Raw genomic sequence first — 25,000 nt, 5'->3', positions numbered from 1 at the left:
CATCAGCAGTAGTAGTAGTAGTAGTCGTAGCAGCAGCAGCAGTAGTAGCAGTCATAGTAGTAACAGCAGTAGCAGTAGCTGTATTGTAGTAGTAGTAGTAGTAGTAGTAGTATTAGCAATAGCATCAGTAGCAGCAGTAGTAGTAGTAGTAGTAGTAACAGTAGTAGTAGCAGTAGTAACAGCAGTAGCAGTAACAGCAGTAGCAGCTGCAGCAGTAGTACTAGTAGTAGTAGTAGTAGTAGTAGTAGTATAATAGTAGTAGAAGAAGAAGAAGTAGTAGTAGAGGTAGTAGTAGTAGCAGTAGTAGCAGAAACATCAGTAGTAGTAGTAGTAGTAGCAGCAGTAGTAGTAATATCAGCAGCAGTAGTAGTAGTAGTAGTAGTAGTAGTAGTAGTAGTAGTAGTAGTAGTAGTAGTAACATCAGGTTTAGTAGTAGTTGTAGTAGTAGTAGTAGTAGCAATATTAGTAGTGGTGGTCAAGTAACAGCAGTGGTAGTAACAGTAGCGGTATCATTATTTCAGTATTTAATGGGGCTGTGTTAAGGCAGGGTGGTGGTGGTGCTGGATCCATGCTGCCAGCCTCAATGCTTGTAATGCATAGATCAATGTAGCCTATGGGGAAGGGGAATCGATGGGTGCTGAGTTATTGCAGTACTTGGCCACTGATTTTTAGAGAGCTGTGTTTTCCCAGGAAAGTCAATACCTCCAGGCTCCTCTCATTAATTTCACCCTCCCCTCCTCGAGCTTCACCTGGGGATATACAACCCCTGAGAGAGACTGGAAGTCTGGGTGAGGGAGGGAGGGAGGAGAGAGGGGGCAGAGAGGGAGAGGGAGGGTAGAGAAATAAAGGGGAAAGAGGGAGGAGATAGAGGTAGATGGGGAGAAGGCTGAGAGGGAATAGGAGGGGGAGATAGAGGGGAAGATGGAGATGTGCAGTTGGTAATGAGAGGAAGACACATGAATAAAAGGGAGAAAGATATGTGCTTGAGAGCCCATCACAGTTGTATGTGGATATAATGTGTGAGATATGGATTTCAAGTACTGCACAAGAGAAAGTCCAAGAGGGGCTCACATTAATGATTCTGACTGGAAAACAAACAATCCAAGAAGCAATTGGTTCATCTGTCTGTTTAGTTATGGGAGAAACCAGTGCCTATAATATCTGTCTAGACACCAGACCCAACACATCTCTTTAGTTTCAATATCAAGAAGACTAAAATCTCTCTATCTCTCCCTCTCCCTCTCTCTTTCTCTTTCTTTTTCTCTCTCTCTCCCGCTCCCGCTCCCTCTCCTTCTCTCTCCCTCCCTCTCCCTCACTTTCTCCCTCCGACTCTCTCTCCCTCTCCTTCTCTCTCCCCCTCCCTCTCCCTCCCTCTAGCTCTCCCTCACTTCCTCTCCTATTCCCCCCTTCTCTCTCTGTCTCATAAGTTCATGTAGACCCAGCCACGTTAGGGCAGTGACAGAGTCAACAAAGTCTTGTTTGTCTCTGCATTGTGGATAAGCTGCCATCTTCCTATGCTTCACTGAGTTTGAACATAGAGCGAAATAAAAACATTTAGACCCACATGCAATTCTTTCAAAACTCATAGAAAGCTCGGTCTTTTGGCATGATATCAAACAAAATAAATGTGTTGATGAAACCTTTGATATGTTATAACGATATACAGTAAGTACATCCCTCTCTACAACTCAACTGATTTGCTATGCTACACTGTTTGATAAAAGAGGGCTATGTTTTTGGGAGGGGACACACTGAAAGAAGAGCTCACTTGGGCATCTGGAAATTCCCCAGAGGAAATGACATCATTGAGACTGGATGCATTCTCTTTCCTGTTCAATTATACACAAGCTATTTAGTATTTAAAAGCTTGCCTCATTTTGCATTCATGAATATAACACACTCCTGGCACAATAAATATGCATTAGAAATGCACACGGACCCATTCCCAATCTTGAAATATGTATGTGTAAATCAGATTAACTGTTGATGTGTGCACAGTACGGGTCTCAATCTGGAAGTAAGAACCATGAGACTTGTACAATATTATGATGCCGCCACCTGTCTGTGTTCAGCCTGTTCTCATAGACTAGATGTAATATAGTAAAGGTAAATCCATGCACTCAAATTAGTATTATATGTTATGTTTGGTGTGGTTTTATAAGACAGAATATTACTTAAGTGGCCGGAGTGGGCGTATAATGCGAACGTCTAGCAACCCAAAGGTTGTGAGTTTGAATCTCATCACGGACAACTCTAGCATTTTAGCTAATTAGCAACTTTTCAACTACTTACTACTTTGAATGGTAGCTAACCCTTCCCCTAACCCTAACCTTAAACCTTTTAGATAAACCTTCCCCTAAACTTAACATTAACTCTTTAACCTAACTCCTAAACGCAACGCTAACCCTAACACCCAGCCTAGCTAACATTAGCAACATAGCCACATTGCTAGAATTCATAACGTATCATATGTTAGGCAAGTCATAACATATTGTACATCTAGTAAATTAATACATACCATATGAAACGTAACATATCATACTAAATTGAGTTCTAAGATTTACGTACAGAATAATAAGAAATGCTCTGAGACCAGGTTGCAGCGTTTGGAACAAAGGTACCATTAGGGAAATACAGCTTTGTTGTTTTGCGATCAATCAATGTTTTCATTTTTATTGACTGAAAATATGAATGCTGACAACATTTGAGTACTTCCATAATGATATAGCACTGTTTTGAAGAACACAAAGATATTCAACTCCTTCCAGGGATTCACAACACGTTTTGCTCCAGAGAACACCTCCCGCGGCCTAATGGGCGTACAGAATGAGATAACAAGGGGGCCCTATTCACCACACAGTTCCATAAAAGCAATGCACTGAACATTTGTCAGTCATATCGCCAAATGGAATCAGATATTAGCATTGCAAAAGGAATCGTAAGCTGGGTTGGACGGCCCATTGTGAAGTTGTCTATTTGCTCCGCTAACACTTGCATCCGAACTAAGCGGTGCTTTGAACAAAGAGGGGAGCAGGCTGCAGCGAATACCTATGTTTAACAGAAAGCCTTAACGCAGTCCCATCTTTCATCCGCAACGGAGTGACATTTACTTATCTCACTAAACAGCCATCCATCTGACCTTTCTGCAACTTTGAATGGCATCTGGATATTCCAAAGTAATAATCGGTAATAGTAAAGCGCTGATTTAAGGGAGCGATACTCCATTCTGGCGCCAGTCACGCACCAGCATAAAAGTCTGGACATCAGACAAAGGCTTGAAGGATAACCTGGGGAAAAACTCCAGCAAAAAAGAAGGGTAGGACTCAATGCCCTTGAACAAGGGAAAATGTTTACCACCTTGAAAGGACAGAGGAGAGGTGGGAATGTAGCCACCACTATATGTACGGTAATATATAGCATAGAGAACAATAAATCCTATAGGAAGATATAACAGTCCCATTTTCTATACTCAATATAATGGTTGAACTATGTAATAACATTTATAAGCAGTTAATATACAAACCTTCAGATAAAGTGACACCAAGAACATTAAAGGGCAGGAGAGGAGGAAGCAGAGAGATATAGAGAGAGGGCAAAACAAAAAAAACAATGGGAGGAGGAAGAGGAAAAAGAAATGAACAGTGATCTTACCAGTGTAGACAAACCGCCCTGGCGCCCCTTTGCAGAACTGCTTGGATTTGTAGGAGAGTGTGACCTCCACGACCCCTGGGATGTGGCGAGGGGGCGTCTGGACCCGGATGGCGTGGGGGGTAATTAGCTGGAACACATCAACATGCACACACTCATTTAACGCTAAGAGCAGTGCACTGTGGGAGGTACGGTCTATTTACGTTACTTGTTATTTATTTACAATAACGTCTTAGTTCGATCTTCAAGGTAAATTTACAGCATCATCCACAACTCTGTCTAGCAAATTCCCATTTTATATTTATAGAAGTCATTTAGAAGACAATAATATCTGGAGCAACTTCCAGTTCAGGCAGTACATATGGACAAACCATGGAACATGGTAAACCCAACCGAATACACACTGATTAAGGCAGTGAGTTTGACAATTAGTTCCATGTGTGTACCGTATGTGTTAGACATAGAGACTCTGTGGAGGGAAGGTGTCTGCCTGCCTCTAACAGAGTGACCGAGGTCTAAGCACCGAGACAGCCCCTGTCGTCTCTGAAGCAGGTGTTCCACCCTGAACATATTTCAATATTTTATGGCCTGCCTTATGCACCGGGTCATACTCTTAGTTTCTTCACCTAGACTTTTCAGCTATTCCTTTTTCATGGTCGTGTGTGTGTGTGTGTGTGTGTGTGTGTGTGTGTGTGTGTGTGTGTGTGTGTGTGTGTGTGTGTGTGTGTGTGTGTGTGTGTGTGTGTGTGTGTGTGTGTGTGTGTGTGTGTGTGCGTGTGTGCGTGCGTGCGTGCGTGTGCGTACGTTTGAGTGTGTGTGTGTGTGAGTGCGTGCGTGTGTATCTGGACCCACCTCACTCCAGACCAGCATAGTGCCGAAGACCACCTGCAGTCCATCAAAGAAGTTGTCTCCGATAATGATGACAGTGGCTCCCCCGGTCGTCCACCCCTCACTCGGGCTGATGGCTTTGATGCAGGGCGTAGCTGCTTCGGAAACACAGACAGCAGGACGGGTATGACTTCTACTTAAAGGGACTTAATCCTCCAACTTGTTTTAAGTACAACCTGGGTTGTCATTTCAATATCACTTAAACTTCTTGCGTTACCAGCTTTTGTTTATGAGTACAGTACATAACTGTAGGCTAAGAGGAATGTTGTCACTGTCAGATTGCAACATGACATATTGCAAGGGTAGCATTAACAAATTAGCGACAACTGTTTTATGTGAATTCTCCAAACAGATTTCTAGTAGTAGTACGGTCCTGCCTACGGTCCTGCCGTCTATGATGTCAATTAGTTCACTCATCAAAAATGCACAGTTATGATTTCTTTCAATTTCAGAGGATCAATAAGCTCAATAGAAACATTACAGTGTCTCCTGCCTGACCAGACTGTGTGTAGGCAGAACAAGATGGAGACAGACAGGCTGACTAACTGGTCCTGTCTCCAGGATATCTGGCCAAACAGCCACAGCACTTGTAAGAGGGGAAAGAGGCCTGTGATCAAATCATTTCTGTGGCTTGCGGTGGAGGTGGGATACCTTTGCCACAGTCTGCTCCCAGATCTTATGCCTGGATTCAAGTCAGGGACAAATGCCAATTCAATTCAATTGATAGGAGTGTAATCCTATATGGGCATACTGGTCCATGGTGTAAAGGTAGTCATGCTAACTGTGCCCTGGAGTGGTGGAACTATTTAGCCTTTGCAAATGTAAAGGTGATCCCTAAATTGGGTTTTCTTTGTTTTTGTCATGAGGTTTTTCTCTACCCAGGCAGAGGGGCATAGGAAACAGACCTTTAAAGAGTTAATTAAGCAATAAGGCCTGAGGGGGTGTGGTATATAGCCCATATACCATGACTCAGGACTATTCTATTCTGCCTATATTGGCAAAATACCACAAACCAAGAGGTGCCTTATTGCTGTTATAAACTAGTTACCAACGTAATTAGAGCATTAAAAATACATGTTTTGTCATACCCATGGTATACGGTCTGATATACCACGGCTGCCAGCCAATTAGCTATTAGGGCTCAAACCACCCAGTTTATAAATGGCAATTGAAACCAGTAGATTAAAGGAAACACAGTGGGCTTCCTCCAATGGGATACTGTATAACAGAGTCTCTCTCACGTCATTTAACAGTTGCCGAGGGTGTTGATGGAGTAGAGGCTTTTCCCTGGTAGTCACCTGTCATCGTTATTCAATTCCCTCTGCCACAGCAGTAAACACACAGTCAAACGGGGGACTCTCACAAATGAATAAAACACAATGGCGTGAAACAGACTGTAGAAACGTTGTACATTTATCTAGGAGGGGGGACAGGGACAGTGGAACAAAGACAGGAGCAGATGTCGGCTTTATCGCCTCTGAAAACATCCCAATCTGGCTGAGATGAAAGACTGTGAGATTCCCTAAGTGGGGCCTATGACTTCAGTGATAGCCTCGTGTACTGTACTGCTCTCCTGGCTGCGCTCTGGTGCTGTCAGTGGTGACCAACCATGGGACTCTCTCACGGTGTTTCTATGGATGCCTAAGTACTGTTTATCCAGTGTATCGCAATGCTCTAGTCTTTCAACTCAGAAACTTTGAGAAGTAAGTTGAAACTATTTCACTGTGTGGTCGCTAGGCTGGTAGGTTACAAGGGGACACTGTTTTAATAGTGCTGGCAACTGAACAAGGCAGTTAACCCACCGTTCCTAGACCGTCATTGTAAATAAGAATTTGTTCTTAACTGACTTGTTTAGTTAAATAAAGGTTCAATATATATATATATTTTTTAAGAACAAGAGTACTATTCTTTCTCACTATAAGGCACCATCTTACATCATAACCGCAAACGACGCAGTGAGGTAGATTTTACAATGTGATGAAGGGGTGTTTTTTTTAGGGCTTTAGTAATAAGGTCCCCCACTTCAATGAGGATGTCATCATCCTTTTCCAGACTTAAGGAAATGGTTTCATTTCGTCCAATAAAGAGGATGATGTGATTAAAAGTTAGTTGTTCATTGGGGCAAAATAAAATGGGGCGCCAATAATTTTCACCACAGCTAAAGTTTTTAGACATTGGTACACAGGTGGCCAAAGACACCAAGACATATTGAGCTTTTAGAGAAAGTATCAAGTTGTCTGTAAGTGTGAGATAGTTGTACCTTCAGAGGGGTCCAAGCGTCGAGCCCTCCGGCCATGTTTGGAGTTGTTGTGGACAAACATGTTGTCGGAGACAGCAAGGACATGGCCATCCACATTCACCGTAGTGGAGACCACCACCTGTGAGATAAACAGAGAACCTTTACGATATACTGTTGTTTTTAAATAATGTACCTGGATTGTGAGCAGAATGAGATAACTTATGTTGTGTGGAACCATAGTGGGAGGTTCAACCATAAATAGGGTCTTACCTGAAACCGTCTCATGTCTCGTGGGTTCCCTGCATTTTTCAAACAATTCTGATTGCATTTGAGGAAGAACTTCAGGAAGAATCTGTTAACACAAGAGAAAAGTACATACATATTACATTCGAACTCTAATCAAAAGGTTTCATTCAAGCACTGAAAACAGTTGATCACATCTAAATGATGACACAATCATCAATAAGATGCTGTGGGAAAAAATAGCTAATACAATTAAATGCAACCATGCTTCATTATGTTGTGGTTGGCCCAAATCAAACGAAGGACATCTCACTCAGTAAATGCTTGAATAAAATCCTGTAAAACATTTGTTTTCATTTAGTCATATATAAAACAACTTTTTCTTAATTTAGTCATATAAAGACAAAAAGACTCATGGTGTCTCATTAGAGTTGGCTTTTGATTTGTCCTTCTTTATGTCCAATCCTTTCTCCCGTGTGTTGATTGACTGTTGTTACGGTAACAGAGGGGTATTGATTGGGAATGGATATCAATGAGGATGAGCCGTAGTTGGAGCTAAGACACCCAGTCATACAGTAAGAATGGATTGCCATCTTAATGCATTTCCCATTGCCATGTAACCTCCGCATATCCATCTCCTGGACCATAAGCCCCTTATTTTGATGGAGCGCTTTCTTTTTAATTGCCACATTATTACAATAATAATCCAGGAAGTTAACAACCGGCAAGGTCGCAGACAGCCATGTCACATTAACCAAGGGATAACCTCGTCCGATGCAGCCGCCAATTTTTTTTTTGTTGCAAAGGATGCTGGGAATCTCCTGTAGTGGAGAGCAGCCCTGTCAGAGAGACATAAATGGTTGCTATCTGAAGAGAGCATCGATTTCTCCCTAATAAGACAGTAACAATATCTTTAAAACACACACAGAGGTAAGCGAAGCAATTTCCTCATTGCGCAATCAAAATATCTAAACCGCCTTGAGTGGCGGTACAGTGTTAAGCAAAGAAAGAGAAAGGGGGTTGTGAGTTCAAAAGAGCCCTGTTACATAAAAAAATATGGCCATTTGGTATTTTTTTTTATTTTTTAAATGGCTACTCTATTTAGCTGGTATTGACTGAAACTTTATCTTGGGTGCACTGTAGGCTACTAATGTCCTTTATGACAATGGAATAAAACAACATGGGGAACCCATCCCCAAGCCCAATTCATATGATATTAGAGTCCTTGGGAGGAGTGATATAGATCAATAGGGATTGAATTAAAACGCAGCTGGAGACAAGGGCCTGGCAAGCCAACCAGCCGCGCTGATATTACAGCTACAATGTGTTTTTCAATAGAATTAGACCAGAGCAGAGCTCAACCAAGCAGGTACACCAACTCGCAGAAAAAGCGAGAATCTGGAACATACCCTCTTAGAAGCCCTGGGTAGAGCCAGTTCAGAGTTAAGATTCGCCACAGCTTTCGAAACGACAAGAAAACTGAAGGAAAAAAAACGGAGAACACAAAAATAGGAATAGAGTGATGATGGTGAGGTCCGTGGAGGGGGGAGCATGTGATGTTGTCTCGGCAGCCCCGGATCCTCCATCTGCCACTGGGCAGGAGTTGACAAGGAATGTAAGATTCCAGGTCTCTTCATGGAAAGGCGGCACCCGATCAAAGCCTGGTTCCCTTTGGATTGGTTCTGCTATAGCAGCTCGGAAGCAGAGGGGGAAGTAACTGCTTGTAGAAGCAGAGGGAGAAGTAACTGCTTGTAGAAGCAGAGGGGGAAGTAACTGCTTGTAGAAGCAGAGGAGGAAGTAACTGCTTGTAGAAGCAGAGGGGGAAGTAACTGCTTGTAGAAGCAGAGGGAGAAGTAACTGCTTGTAGAAGCAGAGGGGGAAGTAGCTGCATGTAGAAGCAGAGGGAGAAGTAGCTGCTTGTAGAAGCAGAGGGAGAAGTAGCTGCTTGTAGAAGCAGAGGGAGAAGAAGCTGCTTGTAGAAGCAGAGGGAGAAGTAGCTGCTTGTAGAAGCAGAGGGAGAAGTAGCTGCTTGTAGAAGCAGAGGGAGAAGTAGCTGCTTGTAGAAGCAGAGGGAGAAGTAGCTGCTTGTAGAAGCAGAAGGAGAAGTAACTGCTTGTAGAAGCAGAGGGAGAAGTAACTGCTTGTAGAAGCAGAGGGAGAAGTAGCTGCTTGTAGAAGATGACAAGACGGAAGTTGAATGCTGAACTCAACTTTGAGAAATGGGAATGAGAGAAAGTGGTCTGTTTTTAGGTCAAGCTCTTGCTGTAAACTGTGTTACTTCACAGCTGCACAATGAATCTGTCACTAAAGGGTTACCCAAACCCATCAGAAAACTGTTTTACTTCACTTAGATTGTAAATAAGAAGTACAATTCTGTATGATTGGACAAATTCCAATCCCTTGTTTATAAACCACCAGGGTTTTCATTATATCAGAAATATAATGACTATACACCCGTTTTATTGGCCTATATTAAGAGTATGAGCATTGAAACGCCGTTCGAAACCAGACTTGCAGAGATTCTTTTGTTTTAGCTTTCAAATTGGGAGAGAATTTTAAGTGACAGTTTATACGAGACATATGATGCTGAGACATCCTTATCATATCAGAAGAGACTAGAGTTAGTGGGAGAAAATGACTCTCAGGCTTTTGGAAGCTGCACCGCTAAGCACTGGAGCCCATCAACATTTTGACCACGTTTCCCCATATATTTCACTTCAAATATTCAATACTCTCTTCTACTGTTATCTCTCCAGCTTCAGTCTCTAGGGTATCTGTGACAATCCAATGAACTTACACACCTGATTGGAAGTTATTTCAAACCTCCTTTCTCAGATAAATATACACATATAATAATCACGTAGGCTAAATTTAGAGAAGGACGGAAGGGAGGAAAGCCAGGGAGTAACTTTTCCTTCTCTGTTCAACCCCTCCCTCCCTCAGTATTGAAAACATATTAAACCACCATAAATAATGAATGTCCATCTACAGCCACGGCTTCGTTATTAGTTCCAGGCTGTTTTTCCCCGTCTCTCCTCTGCTCTTAACAAGTAGGTAAAAGCGTTGTAAGCCGTCACCTCATTACGCTGCCCTGCAATCAATTACAGAGGTGTGTGTGGGCCTGCCAGCCTCTAATGTGGAGCTGTGGCTAGTGGTAGGAAGTCCTGCTGCTGTAGTCGTGCTAGGCTAACCTAGTCTTTCCTTTCCTCTATCTTTTCTCAGTTTAGGCTGAGTTCCCATTCTTCTCAAGGCATCCCTTCCTTGTCTCCTTTTGTCCTTGTCTCCTTTCATCAGTGACAGCTGATAGACGAAAGGACTGGATGGGTTTACTACTCCATCTCAGTTTTATCTTTCAAGACCATCTGCCCATAAGACCTTCTGCCCATAAGACATTCTGCCCGTAAGACCTCCTGCCCATGAGACCTCCTGCCCATAAGACCTCCTGCCCATAAGACCTCTTGCCCATAAGACCTCCTGCCCATAAGACCTCCTGCCCGTAAGACATTCTGCCCATAAAACCTCCTGCCCATAAGACCTCCTGCCCATAAGACCTCCTGCCCATAAGACCTTCTGCCAATAAGACCGTCTGCCCTTTAGACCTTCTGCCCATAAGACATTCTGCCCGTAAGGCATTCTGCCCGTAAGACCTCCTACCCATAAGACATTCTGCCCGTAAGACCTCCTGCATATAAGACTTTTTGCCCATAAGACCTTGTTGACGTAAGGGAGAGGAGATGTGACTATTGGAACGCAGCATGTAGTTAGTCCAAATACAACAGCCTTATGAATAACCTTGGCAACAGAAGCTGAACAAAGCGGCAGTAGGCCAGGACGGGGGAAATGAATTAAACACCGAACGTAAAGGTCAAGCATCCTAAGAGCCCCTATAGGAAATCACTATGCGGGCCCTCTGACTTAAAATATTACAAAATGAGAGCTTTGAAAGCATTGAAACACTGGATGCAGTGTATTGTGTCAAAGGAATAAAGCTTGAGATATTTCATATTATGTACACTAAAGCTGAATGAGCCTGAGCAGGGAATAAGTGTGTGACTTCAGCATCATTTTCATTACAGGGATGTGAGCTGAGGTCCACTCTGAATGATGTCACTCTGGGGCCACACCCATAGCACTATACTGAAGCAATTATGTCTGGCTCAAATAACAAGGCCCTCCTGACTCCATACAATGCACACACACATACACACAGACACAGACACACACAGACACACACAAACACACAGACACACACACCTTCCCCATCTTTCACTTATTGCGTTAGGCAAGAAGAAGAAAAAAATCAATATTTCAGCAGGGTATTTTTAAAAGCTGCCGCGTTACCAATTCTGACCCACAATTTGCTTTGAGTGTTTGCTGCTTTTTATGAAAAGTCAGAGCCATGCGGTGGCGTTTACTCTAAGATGAGCAACACCAGGAGGCAATGAGATAGCGCCTCAGATTCTTCGAGGTCGACTTCTCCCATTTTTTAACTAAGGTTGGAGCCAGTTGAGAGATGACACGCTACTGAATTGCTTTACAGTATAACTGAGAGAAGGTCTAATCAAACACTTGGATTTGACCCAGAGATTCACAGTCTGCCCAGTGCACTAAGACACTGAAACACAATTAGCTATGTCACTAATTGTTTCACAATCAGTTGTCATTTGATTTGATCTAGTGTACATTAATTATTGTCGTGCTGCTAAATTCAGGGAACATTGTTCCTCAACATTAGAAGGAACCATATTCCACACAGTCTTATTACAGTAACTAATATTTACTCTTCTGTGTTGAAAACAAATGCCTTCCTCCAATTATTACTGACACATTCTGAGGAAGCTCCTGTACAGCTAATTAGGCTATGAAACGGCTGGAGTTAACAATATGGCTCAGTGTGTGTGTGTGTGTGTGTGTGTGTGTGTGTGTGACCCCCCCCCCCCCCCCCCTTCTGCCAACTCTCCAAGACCAGGGTTCTCCTCAGCTCTGCTACATGCCATCAATAATTCAGTAGCCAAGATGGCAATTACAGGACCATGTACAATCAAACTAAATATTTGATGAGGCACTAAAACAGTCACTGGAACAGATCCCTCTCTCTCTCTCTCTCTCTCTCTCTCTCTCTCTCTCTCTCTCTCTCTCTCTCTCTCTCTCTCTCTCTCCCTCTCTCTCTCTCTCTCTCTCTCTCTCTCTCTCTCTCTCTCTCTCTCCCTCTCCCTCTCTCTACACAAACACACACACACATTCTTGACTGTCTATTGTCTTAAGTGTCTTAACAACGCATTATGGCTCTGGTCCCTTATTCCCCAAACTTTGCCAGAGACACAAAAGCAGTTTATTCTGCTAAGAGTGTCTTGCACAATTCATTTTCTACTTCTAAAATATTGAGTGGCCACATTATGCGTTCTATAAGGGTCTGTTTCACTTCCAACATATTAAGGAAGGCTGTCTCTCTGCCTGGAAATGAACACAGTACAAGAGGAGGATTCATCAATACAGACAGATGGCATTAAATATCTGAAAATCAAATCCATTTTAATTGATCGCAATAAAAACCAGCACCAGGCCTTTACCTCACCTTTCATCTTTGATCAGAGGCAGATTATTCAACATTCAAAATAATGTGACATAATATCCATTACTGCTGAAAATGTTTGGGATGAAGACTTTGTCTGAACCTGGTAAATTGGCGGCTGGCCATTTCCATTATAGGATAAAATAACTCTGCTACTGTATAAGAGATGATACATAATTAGATCATAGAAAATATCTGACTATACTAAATCAATATTTAATTTATCATATCAACATTATCCTTTCGAAAGCAGTGCTGATTTCTTATAGTAAAGTGTTACAGTAGTGTTACCAGCTTGTGAAAAATGTTGCTGTGTGTTCAGCAAAATCTGTCTCTGTTTCCAATTTTAATGTGAGATCTATCGTTGAAAAACACATGCAGAATTCCTGGAGCACAGATATGAACAGAACATCCCATCATTATTTCATACAGACAGCGTGGCTGGCTCTATTCTGAGGGTGGATGTGAGAAAGTGCTTTGGTGCACAGAGAGAATGGGAGTTTGTTTGTTTGACCAAGTGAACCAGTGTTCCTCCACAACCTCCTGTACGTTTGTACTTAACCCGCCTTCGAATCCATGCACAACACACACGTGCACACACACACTCACTCGCATTCAAACACACACACACACGTACACACTCTGCTCCGCTGCACTCCGGTTACCTCTGGTCCCCCCTCAGCTGTGTTTTGACCCTGTTGCCATGGCAAAGAACGTATTGTCTCTCCAATCGAAATCACTCTATGACATAATGCTCTAACGAGAGAGAATAAAATATGTGACTTGCCGTGACCTCATGGTCCAGGCATGGGTTAGAAATTGTAGCAAGCTGCAAAAATCAGTCCTTTGGTTCCACAACCCATAATAATTTCACACACCAGAAAGATCACACTCCCCTGTTACATATGAGTGTAATTGTATCAAACACCTTTAAACCTCGGTACTGTTTGGAAAGTTTGAAAAGGTAGAAGAGACATGCTCAGGTGTTTTGGAGGTAGAGTGGGAACGGTGAACAGATGTATTCGGGTTGTGTATTCAGAGCGTCAGATATAGAACCACAACAAACGCTGTGCATCAAAAGCAGAGGCTGAGAGCTCAAACTGAGGGATTCAGCAGGAGTGAAACAGCAGGTGGATACACACACACACACACATACACACACACACACACACAATGTGATGAGTGAAACAGCAGGAGGAGGTTGCACACACAAGCATGCATGCATAGGCTACACACACACACACAAACACACACACAGACCCTATGATAAGTTCCACAGCAGGGGAAGAATCCCCACAATGAGAGGTAAAGCCCTGAACAGCGATGTATGGAGCTGAATGCAGAAGCAGCTCTTTCATAGAGGTGGCGTTGAATAATTCATTGAATCATTAACTTGACTAGGTCTACTGACAGCTTGAAACTGGAGGGTTAAAACATCAATTGAGTCAATTTATATCAATTGAATCTCTTTGAGTAAGTCTGAACCAATTTTTTAAATGTTTGACATCAGTGTCAAGACAGATGAGGCATCTGTCTGGAAACATCTTTCTGTCTGGAAATATATGCCAATATAAGCCATTTCCATATGATAGGCTAGTGCGAACTTTCACCATATTGCTTATACTTATCCAATCCTCCCAGATCTATAAATGCCTAGGGGGAAGGAGCTATGGGTTGTTTCTGTGCCAGGCATCAGAGAGTAGAATTCAAGCACATCCCACGTATGTCAGCTGGTCAAAGTCACAGACCTGTGGCTACCAGATAGCCTCGCCTCCATCCTTCCTCACATCTCTACAATCACCGTCTAGACGAGAGAGAGGACGGGCTGTCCAACAACCTTTCCGGTAGAGGAAGAAAAAATAAAATCCCTCCCTGACACATTGATTGACAGCTCCATCCAGGCCCCAGCGCTGAAATCAAGCTGTCAGTCTGGGGGCGGCGACAGAGGAATTGTCCTCTCTGATTTAAATACCGGCCATAATAGGCCGCCATCTATCACTCCTGCCGCCCAGGTTATTCTCAGACACATACATTAGCCCTTGGCCCAGAAAGGAATGTCACCAGATTAAACATCCAATTTGTTAACTGGCCGGGCCAGAGGTGCTGCTTTTTGACAGGACTTACAAACAAGCACAAATGGCCCCATTTTTCACACCGGGGCCTGCAGGCTTTTTAATGCAGAGTGGGCCTCGGGCCTAGCGCCAGAGCAGGCAGGCTGTCGAGGTAGAGAGACGGAGCAGAGAGGACTGCTTATAGAGTGGTAACACACACACACACAAATAAATACACACACACATACACACACACACACACACTATCACAGACACTGGAGTAACAAAGAGCTGAACACCATACACCTGATGACAGTTTTTTATCCAAACCATGTCTGTTATTCACCAATAAATGGCATCTATCCTGATTTTAGAGGAACAACCTCACAGTACCTGTACATACTGCTCACTCAGTACATGGCAGAATCAATCAGGCCTAATCCACTGCTGTAGCATGCTAAGGACTAAGGAGAGGGAGATCCACTGTATACTTGAGATGAAGCCATATATTTCAGTCAATGAGGGGCCTATGGACAGATTGCGAGCATATTGGTAAACAGAGGGAGAGACGGACTAGCAGATGCCACCAGTTTAGACCCTGCAGACTGGGATCAGTGTGAGAAATATGGGGATGTAAGTCAGACACCAAGCACAGCCAGAGCCATGGAAACGGCCCACAGGGAGACATCTTACTTGGAGGAGAGGGAGAGGAGATATGCTGTACTGTAAAAAAAAAAAAAAAAATGTATACTGTACTGCAGTGTAATGTAACTGGAAAAAGGGACTGAATCCAAGTCCCATCATTAAGCAGGCTTCAACCAAGATGTATTGTATATCAACTTCCTGTATAGGAGAGTAATATGACCACAGAACTACAGAACAGAAACAAGGAAAATAATTTGTGGTTCTTTTCAGTCACAGTTCAGGTTCCAGTGAGTTGCCAGATATGCTTTTATAATAATAACAATAGATGAATATTAACCACAGAAAACTAGTAGGGTATTTTGTCTCTCAGAAAAAGAATGCAAATTATAATGGTCTGAGAAATGGACCCTACTAAGTAATATCATTTCTCTCACACCAACAGACAGGGTCTTTTTATGATTTCAAAACCGTTCTTCGGGGAAAGAGTGATTTATCCCTCACTTTGTCTGTCAGACAAATGTTTCTCTTTATGGCTATTACTATTCCAAACGGGGCCTGGCGTCAGAAAACTAATATACTGCGTGAAGTATTTAATTAAGTATCTGGGCAGAGATGGGTGAGCGTCTTGCTTTATTGAACCAAAATTAAAAATAACTCTCCCATTTGAATAAATGGCCTGGGGGTTGCCTCTCAAGCGTTTAATTTTAATATCGCTCATGCCACTTTAACCTTTTCAAGCGCTGGCCCCTTCAATTGTTTGTGAATGGAGACAGTACGCCGAGAACGCCTCTATAGACAACAGAGACTTCCTCCCCTGTCACCTGACTAGGGAAAAACATGTCAGCCTCCTAGTTGTTCTGTTTGTTTGTACGCCTTGTGTGCTGAAGAGGAGATAAGACAAAGAAAAAGGGAGGAAGGAAGGAGGGAGGAACAAACCGATATATAGGCAGTGATACATTGATAGAAGAAGCATAATGATGCAATCGTTACAAAGTCAGTGTAATTTACGCCCGCCTTTGAAGTCGGCGGAGAACCCAACCATGTTAGACTGCCTCAAACGGTAGGTTTAATCAAACACGACTGGAGCCCAAATAAAAGGAGGAGGAAACTTCATCCGGGAGTCAACACAGCGCAAAACAACACCTAATTGGAAAAAACAACGCCGGGGCTTGGGTAGAGAAGACGTTTGTTGTTGTGTTATGCTCCTTTTCTAACTGGGGCTCTCATTTCAGACATAGGTTTTTAACTCACAGAGAGAGATAACCCAGTGATATTCTCCATCTGTTTGGCTCAAGACTTCTCTCAGCTGCTTTGGGAATGAGGCGGTCATGGACAAGGTGAACTCCACCACGCCATCTGCCTGGACCTTGGCCTGGCCCTGGACACCATTAGGGGCCAGTTGCAGTCATCAAAAACATCTCCTCCCAGTCTCACTGAGCAGATTTAGCTGTATGAATACATTATGTTTCCCGGCTGCTTGGATAAGTAGAGAGAAATGGGTGTTAAGGTTGTGATTATCGTTTCGATACCTTTTGGCTCGGGTTTTAAGAGCAAAGTATGTACGTTTTTTAATCTGTCGCTACGTGAAGTGGGTCCGGTAACTATGGTCCAGATTCAAATGAACCTGCCTTAGCATTAATGTTATGCAGGACCTGTGAGTACAAAGTGTGACATTTTATTTGTAAGAGAATAATGAATCAAAGTAAGAGATTAGTGAAAAAATTACAGTTAGTCGAAGGCATTTCTAAACTGAACAAAAATGTAAACGCACCAGGTAAAGTGTTCACCACATGTTTCATGAGCTGAAATAAAAGATCCCAGAAATGTTCCATACGCACAAAAAGTGTATTTCTTTCAAATGTTTTTCACAAATTTGTTGGCATGCTTACTGCAGGAATGTCAACCAGAGCTGTTTACAGAGAATTTAAAGTTAATTTCTCTACCATAAGCCGCCTCCAATGTCATTTTAGAGAATTTGGCAGTACTGTACCTCCAACTGGCCTCACAACCGCAGACCACATGTATGGTATCGTGTGGACGAGAGGTTTGCTGATGTTAACGTTGTGAACAGATTGCCCCACGGTGGTGGTGGAGTTATGTTATGGGCAGGCATAAGCTATGGACAATGAACACAATTGCATTTTATCGATGGCAATTTGATACCGTGACGACATCCTGAGGCCCATGGCGAGGCCCTTTTTTGTAGGTATCTGTGACCAACAGAGGCATATCTGTATTCCCAGTCATGTGAAATCCATAGATTAGGCCCAAACGAATTTATTCCAATTGACTGATTTCCTTATATGAACTGTACCTCAGTGAAATCAATGAAATTGTGCATGTTGTGTTTATATTTTTGTTCAGTATATTTTAAAGCTATTTATATATCTCTTTCATATAAGCCTGTGAGAAAATAGTCACGAACACGGACCATGTCTGCTGTGCGCATCAGTGGAATCCATCCTAACTGCCCCTGACCTACACTGGAGAGTTTCACTCCCAGTGTGGGAGAATAGAGTTCCTACTAGAATGGACTGCAGATGAGTCAGAGTATGAAGGAAAACATATCCTCTCGACACTCTAACAATACCACCAATGAGTCCTCAGCACACCAGTAATGAAACATTAAATAATCCAATGAATTAGAATTGATGCTGCGTTTAACGTTTATTTTTCATTTAAAAAACAATATGCTGCTCTCATCAGCAAGAAACGCTACATCCTTTATTGTCCAGAGTGCAGAATTGATGTCAACATTCATCTTTTCATATTCCCAGCCAGTGTAAGTGGATTACTCATGAAATCATTCACAGCTAATAGCATCCAGACGCCAATGTGCCAGAGAGGAATTAAGTCTCTCTCCAGAGCGATACAGACCTACAGTATCTTACTGTAACTGCATCCTGGAGCACTGAGATATGTGTCTCACACAGGGCTGGACTACCACATTTGGGGGTGGGCTAACTGCATTTCAACAAATTTTGCAATGGTGCAGAGAGAAACAGTTGCGATTTCATAATACTATTCTACACATTTTATCATGAGGCTAAGAGAAAATGTTGCAGTTTTAAAGCTATTTTCCTGCAATTCTACACTTTTTGCCATGGGTAGGAGAAAATGTTTTGTTGTTTGAATAGCTCATTTCCTGCAAGGAGGTCGGGGGCCCCAGGGCACTTGCTCTGCATGCACATTCGATAATCCGGCATTGATCTCAAATACATTTTCTGTCTATGAAAGTGTCATTCATATTTAGAAAATATACTAAAATATATAAATGAATGAAATGAGATAAAAATTTATTTTTTTAAAGAACAATTGTTTGCTATTTGCAGTGGTTTTGTACCCCAAAAATTATGCACACACACACACACAAAGACACAAACGTGCACACACACGCACACAAAACCAACTGATCCTAGGGCTTGAAAGGGTTTAATAGCCTACACCTACTGGTCTAGGTAAAGCAAACAGGCCTCAATCAATGGGGCACAAGAAACAAAGAGCAAGTTAGGAGAGGTACTTTATTACAAATATCATAAATATTCATAAGTGGGTGAGAAGTGCAGAGTAATTGATATGGAGCTGCTGGGAAAGCAGTAGATATTCCAGCATGGCTGTCTGCCACAGGAGAGTGGAGAGGGAAATGAAGTCCTGAGAGTGGTGCAGGTGCACAGCTTGGATCCAGCCCAGACACACACAGACATACAAATAGGCGCACACACACTCGTAAATGTGTTCACACTTACATGAATACATTCTCCAGCATGTATGCAAAAATGAAAAATGCTATGCGCTCACATCAACATTACAACACTACAGGTTAACTGATAATAATATGCAGAAGACCACAATGCACACACACAGATACACACACACAAAATGCACAAGGCTCGCACAAATCCGAGCTGACACACGGGTCAATCGTTCCAAAAACAGCAACACACCCTCAGTCACACACGGCCAAATACCTCCGTGACAAAAGCATTATCTCAGCATCAGCTGCTGGTTGTGCTCCCTCTATGGATTTCGCATTAACCCTCCACCCTAACCATTCAAATGAGAGTCAAGAGGTAGGTGTGTGTGTGTGTGTGTGTGTGTGTGTGTGTGTGTGTGTGTGTGTGTGTGTGTGTGTGTGTGTGTGTGTGTGTGTGTGTGTGTGTGTGTGTGTGTGTGTGTGTGTGTGTGTGTGTGTGTGTGTGTGTGTGTGTGTTATATGGATTACATACACTACAGGGACTAAGCCAGACATAACATTAAAAACACAAAGATGAGAGCTAGGGGTCAAAAGTGTCAACGGCAACAAGTAGGAGACAAAGTCCCTGGGAGCAAGCTTATGTTTTCATCTGATTTGGATGATTGGGGATTTTTGTGAAGTGGTTTGACGTTTTGGGGTGGTTAGGATGGTTCCTAATCAGCTGGCGTGTCCCCTGCCATGACTAGGGTTTAGTTCTGTTCTCTGAGGACTCCCATTGGCTGCCCGCGGTTCTGCAATTACACTGCCATGGCACGGAATTCTACTCTGGCGCGCCTCAGTGTCCATTCCGTCCACATGGCATGGCAGACAAGAAATGTATAACAATATGGTGTCCAGTGTAATAACTATGGCCAAAATACCACACTGAAACAGTCAAAATCTCACTATCACATTTAAATGCCTAGATATCATTTCCATAAAGATAACATAATTTAAAGAAAGTATTTGATGCACTGTAAAAATGTACGCCCAGCATTATTCACTATTGGTAATCAATTAAAGACATTTTGTTGGAGTAGATTTGATTGGACTGTGAAGAATTTATGTTTGAGTAGAGTAGTTTGGGTAGTAGATTGTATTGGTGTGCAGATAAGAGGTCCACACAAAGAATAGCCTTTTTACAATTATGACAATTTGGAAATATCTTAGTGGGATAAAAACTACTAACAATCTGCCAAATCTGAACAGGTTACTGCTATAAATGTATGATGTATCAGTAAATCAACCATAGCTGTAATGTTCAAAATATGGGAAACAGGTTTATGGAGACAAATGTTATTTCAAAATTCATTGTGAAGGAAACTGCAACAGTCCTTAAATCTTGAGAGTTGTACAGCACTTTGTAAAAGCAGTAGAACTAAGTTCCACTTGTTTCAGTTTCTCTACACCTCTTTGTGTTTTAAGATTCCGACTCTCTTGTCTCTTAGCTCTGCGAAGATAAAGAGCTAGGACCAGACATGGCAGACACAAGTACACACACACTCCCTGATTTGTAGATGAAGCCAATGTGCGATTCAGGCAATTTGTTCTGTGCCATCTCGGGGACACAGCCAGGTCACATTCTTCCTGGTTAATTAAGGTCTGTGTATCCAACCGCTGCCACCAGCACGCACAAGCTGACTGCACCTTAAGCACAAGCAGGACCGTCATATGGGAACTGCACCACGTTCTGGTTCTTTTCCTAGTTCTGGTCCAGCTTCGCTTCCAATTCCGCTGGCTCCCTAAATGCCCCATCAATATGTTTCATCAAATTAGTAAGCAGCCAAAAATTGACGCTTTTCATTAATTATACAGGATCATTCTAATTGCAAATTCAAATGTATTCGCTCCGAACAGAAGGTGTTCAGTAATATTTCAGGGAATTTGCATATTAAATGGGGGTCGCTGTGTATTATGTATGGTAATGTATGCGCATTGTCTTTATTTTTAACTCGCGGGCTGCTTGCGAGCAGGTGAAAAAATTCCAGAGTGTTTAATTTCGCTGAACAAACGCGACGAGGCCACTTGTCAAGTGCTGTATGGTCGGTGTCAATCTTTGTTTTTTCCCACTTTCCTGGCCATGCCTTTGATTAGCAGAAGCAATGGCGCCACCAGTAAACAAACCTGCGGGTTGCCAGAGACAGAGCAGGAAGTCATTGCTGTTCATTTTCTCGGCTTCCTGTTTCGCTTTGCCTTTTGTTTCGCGGCTCTTTTCACTGCCAGCAGTCAGAGATGACACTGCATCGTCAGCGGAATTCACAAATAGAGGGCAGGCGTGTTTCACAGCATGCAACCAACTCAGCACAACCTGAACAATGTAGACAGCCTACAATAGAATTAGGACTGTCAGTTGTATTAACTTGAATGAACTGGCTTGTTGGATTCAGGTTACACTGTGTGCAATACCAAACAACAGCTTCACCAAAAATACTTATTCTGGCTTGATCTGGCTGTGGGGTATTGGGGAAAGAAACTACAAAGCAAATGTAGCCTATGTGTACTTTAAATGTCATAAATTTATAAGCAGTTTTCTCAGGGTTGCTTATAAACAGTACAATGGCATAAATGAGCATATCAGCTCAGTCTTCCATTTGGCTGTGTCCCAAGCCAATCCATCAACAGAGGAAAGGCCCTGCTAAAGGAGATGAAAGGAGGTTTCCCCAGTCAAGAGCATTACACTGGTGTGAAAAGAACAATACACTGCTTAAAGAAAATTGAACATCATTTACACAAAATTACTCTATGCTGTTTGAACAGCATTACCTGGGCATAAGAGGAAACGTGTACAACTGCATTAGACAGAATAACCTTATCTCTACAGTTCTGGAAAAAAATGAAAACAATCACTCCCACATTTCAACTTCTACACTCTCAAAACATACAGGAAGCAGGGACCTTCTTTATTTTATAAGTCAAATCTCAACGCAGTTGAGCAGACAGGTAGACTCTCATCAAATCTTGATCAAACATCTGTCGGATTCGCTACCTTAGTTTCCAAGGCTTAAATGTTCCCCTCCTCCTCATTAAAGAGTGTACCACAACCTGACACTTTCCTTAAGCTTTGGTGGTGTTTTCAGAGGTGTTAACACAACGTGGGATCATTGAGAAGGGGAGAGCGTGGATCCTCTAGGAAAGGTAAAGATTAATTAAAGCGAGAAGCGACGGTGCCGGGAGTGCTAGCGTGGCTGATGACAGGTTAGCGCTCAGACTGGAGGGTTCACTTAAAGAGCTGAGATCACAGCTCCCTTCACTCCTTCTCAGTTACACAGAACAGCTTTTATTAGCCCAACGGCTCACACACACACACACACACACACACACACACACACACACACACACACACACACACACACACACACACTCTCACACACACTCACACACACTCACACTCACACTCACATACTCGACACACACGACAGACAGACAGACGTTACAGTCGAACCATACATATTCCCACACAGGATACAAACCTCCACTATATTCTATATTCACTATTCAGCATACGTAGTTCATTTAATATGAAGGAAAGGGTGATTTCTGTATATAGCATTAGGAACCACATGATAACAGGCAAACACAAATGCATAAATAATCAACTCTAAAGCAAGAATATGTTTTCGACCATTCTCTGCTATCCCCCTGAAAACAGTGGGAACGGGTAACGGACGAGGCCGTGCCATCTCTTGCACCTCCATCAGAAAGAGAGAGGCGACAGAGTGGAAGTTGCCAGTTTGGCCACAGGGTGCCACTGTGCCCGACGGCCACCCACTCACAGCTAGCCATGGGAAAGTGCAACCTGGCATGCAATTGGTGTGGTGGGTCCACTGCCCAATGAAACCTGGCCCATAGTGAGTTGTACCCCTGGCCAAGGGGGCGACTCTAAGGATGTACCTCCCCTGGATGAATGTTAGCTGGACAGATGGGGATCTGGAGAGATGTTTCCAGCCCCAAGCCAGTCATTGATGTCCAGCCAAAGCTAAACTAAACCCACTTTCTCCATGTCTGGTTCATATGAAAGTGGATCCAATGTTTGACTGAATCTTTACTATGCCAATTGAATGTGACTGTTGTTTTAGCTACGAATGACAATGCCTGTTTGTACTGAAGTGATTGTTTGAGATCTCTGTTCAATGTCAATTTAGCGGTGAGGGGGTATTGGATTGTAGTATGGCTAAGAGCCAGTGAAGTAAACACACAAGCAAGTACCCATACACGCAAACCCACACACACACGAACACACACGAAAACACACACAAACAGACACACACACACATAGATGCCCATAAACACTTTATCTCATTAACCCTGCTTTATCTCATATTTATACTGATCAACTCCCTCCAGACAAGCACCTTAACCCCATAATTTATAGAGGTTCATTCAATGGCATGTACTCTAGGGAGCTTAATGGTTGTTACTTCCCTTTGTAAGATTAGCAGACTCACACATTCATTTCATTTGTTATTGCAGTTAATAAAATGTTTCAATAAAAACACTGATTTGGGTGCCTAATTTAAAGCCTGTCTGTTTCCTAGTAATACTGTACACCAGAACACAGCACAGAATGAATGCTCTTAGTACTGTTCTATGTTTGTCCAACTTTCACCATGAAGGTTTGGTTTTGGGTCGCCTCTCCAACACCAAATGGGTCGCATTTCCAACGCCATGGTATAATTTAGACATAATTGACCGCTGTTCTCAACTTGGCTTTATCTGGAGCTGAAATGTAGTATTTTTGTGGCTCTGGTTATCCTCAGAGTCCTCAGTGGGCTGATCATTCTGAGTGTCTGAGGTCAGGGGTCAGAAATGTGTTTACGTTTGTGCGGAGAAGCATAGGACAGCGCCTGATGTCAGCTGGAGCCGGCGGTGTTTCCCAAGAGAAACTTTAGCCACTTCCTCCTCATGCTCCCTTACTCTACAGAGAAAAACATTCCGGGGTTCGACTCTCTAAATAGACAACACATGTCCCTCCAAAGGGCCGGAAGCCAAACTACGTATCATAAAGACAGTGGTACAGTACATCCATGTTGAACAATGTATAATCCGTGACAGTATCCGAGTTGTTTGGTTAAATTCAGTTTCTGCTCGTGAATTTACCATCAACCACAACTCTTGGATAATATTTGTTTCTCACTTCCTGACTTGAGTCTCCATTTGTTTCCTGGATTGGAATTGGAACGGATGGATTCAAACAAACTCTAACATCAGGGTTTTCCATATCAGTGTATCTTTCTCTGCCGTGTGTGAAAGCCGCCTGTGTCTGGAACAGGAGCTCGGGTCACGGTCTCTCTGTGAGAAGTGGGTGGAAACACAACAGAGGTAAATCCAGGTTCATGTCTAATCTGCATGTTGGACTAATGTCAATGAGAGGCCTCTGCTAAAACATCTGGACTCGCTATGTTTCCTCAGGTTGAAAAGGAGCACAAGCACTCTTCTGGTGGGAAAAAACCTCGTTTCAACTGAATAAAACTGATCGTAATTATAATAGGAGCACATAAGTAGCTAAACTAATCAAGGTTTTTATATTCAATGCTAATTGTTGTTATCTACTACTAACAAATACAGACGTTGGACCAGATTATTTTTGTTCTGTGGGAATGAAGAAGCTCCCAGTACAGGTGAGAGGAGAACCCTTTGTCGTTCTAAAGTTTACTAGATGCACCGCAACATAGATTACAATTAGATCATGATAGGACAAGGCTTGTCCACACTTCATCAGGCTTCATTTCAAATGTAGCCGTCAGCACAGTTTCCTCCACATTAAGTGGACATTCCTGAGCGGGGAGTTTTCTGGTGTCTTATTGACGTGCCAGTGTGTGTGTGTGTGCGTGTTTGAGGCAGGAGTGACAGGTTAGGAGAAGCTAACGGTGAGAGTGCATTAATTAATGACTGACGGCTAACAGCCAAAGCATTAATATGACTGAAGTATTCGCTCGGGGCCTGTCAGGCCAACACGAATCGATGGATCAATGCCTACACAC

General features: G+C 42.8%; 1 protein-coding gene across 8 annotated transcripts in view; it reads right to left on the bottom strand.

Moving 5' to 3' along the window:
- The window catches only part of LOC110488851 (transcription factor COE3), a 102,019-nt gene that overhangs the window by 38,270 nt on the left and 38,749 nt on the right, over window positions 1–25,000 (bottom strand). For 5 of the 8 annotated variants that reach the window (XM_036943002.1, XM_036943004.1, XM_036943006.1 and 2 more), the window contains exons 7-10: window positions 7,046–7,127; window positions 6,797–6,914; window positions 4,501–4,634; window positions 3,652–3,778 (exon numbers count right to left, since the gene is read on the bottom strand). In XM_036943002.1, coding sequence (XP_036798897.1) covers window positions 3,652–3,778; window positions 4,501–4,634; window positions 6,797–6,914; window positions 7,046–7,127 — 461 coding nt within the window. The remainder of the gene's footprint in view (window positions 1–3,651; window positions 3,779–4,500; window positions 4,635–6,796; window positions 6,915–7,045; window positions 7,128–25,000) is intronic. The other 3 variants (XM_036943003.1, XM_036943005.1, XM_036943009.1) reach the window with 1 other exon arrangement.

Source organism: Oncorhynchus mykiss, chromosome 14 (assembly GCF_013265735.2).
Source record: "Oncorhynchus mykiss isolate Arlee chromosome 14, USDA_OmykA_1.1, whole genome shotgun sequence".
In the NCBI taxonomy this organism is placed as follows: domain Eukaryota; kingdom Metazoa; phylum Chordata; class Actinopteri; order Salmoniformes; family Salmonidae; genus Oncorhynchus; species Oncorhynchus mykiss.
Note: the sequence above shows the minus strand (reverse complement) of the source record. Positions and strands in the feature narration are given on the sequence as shown.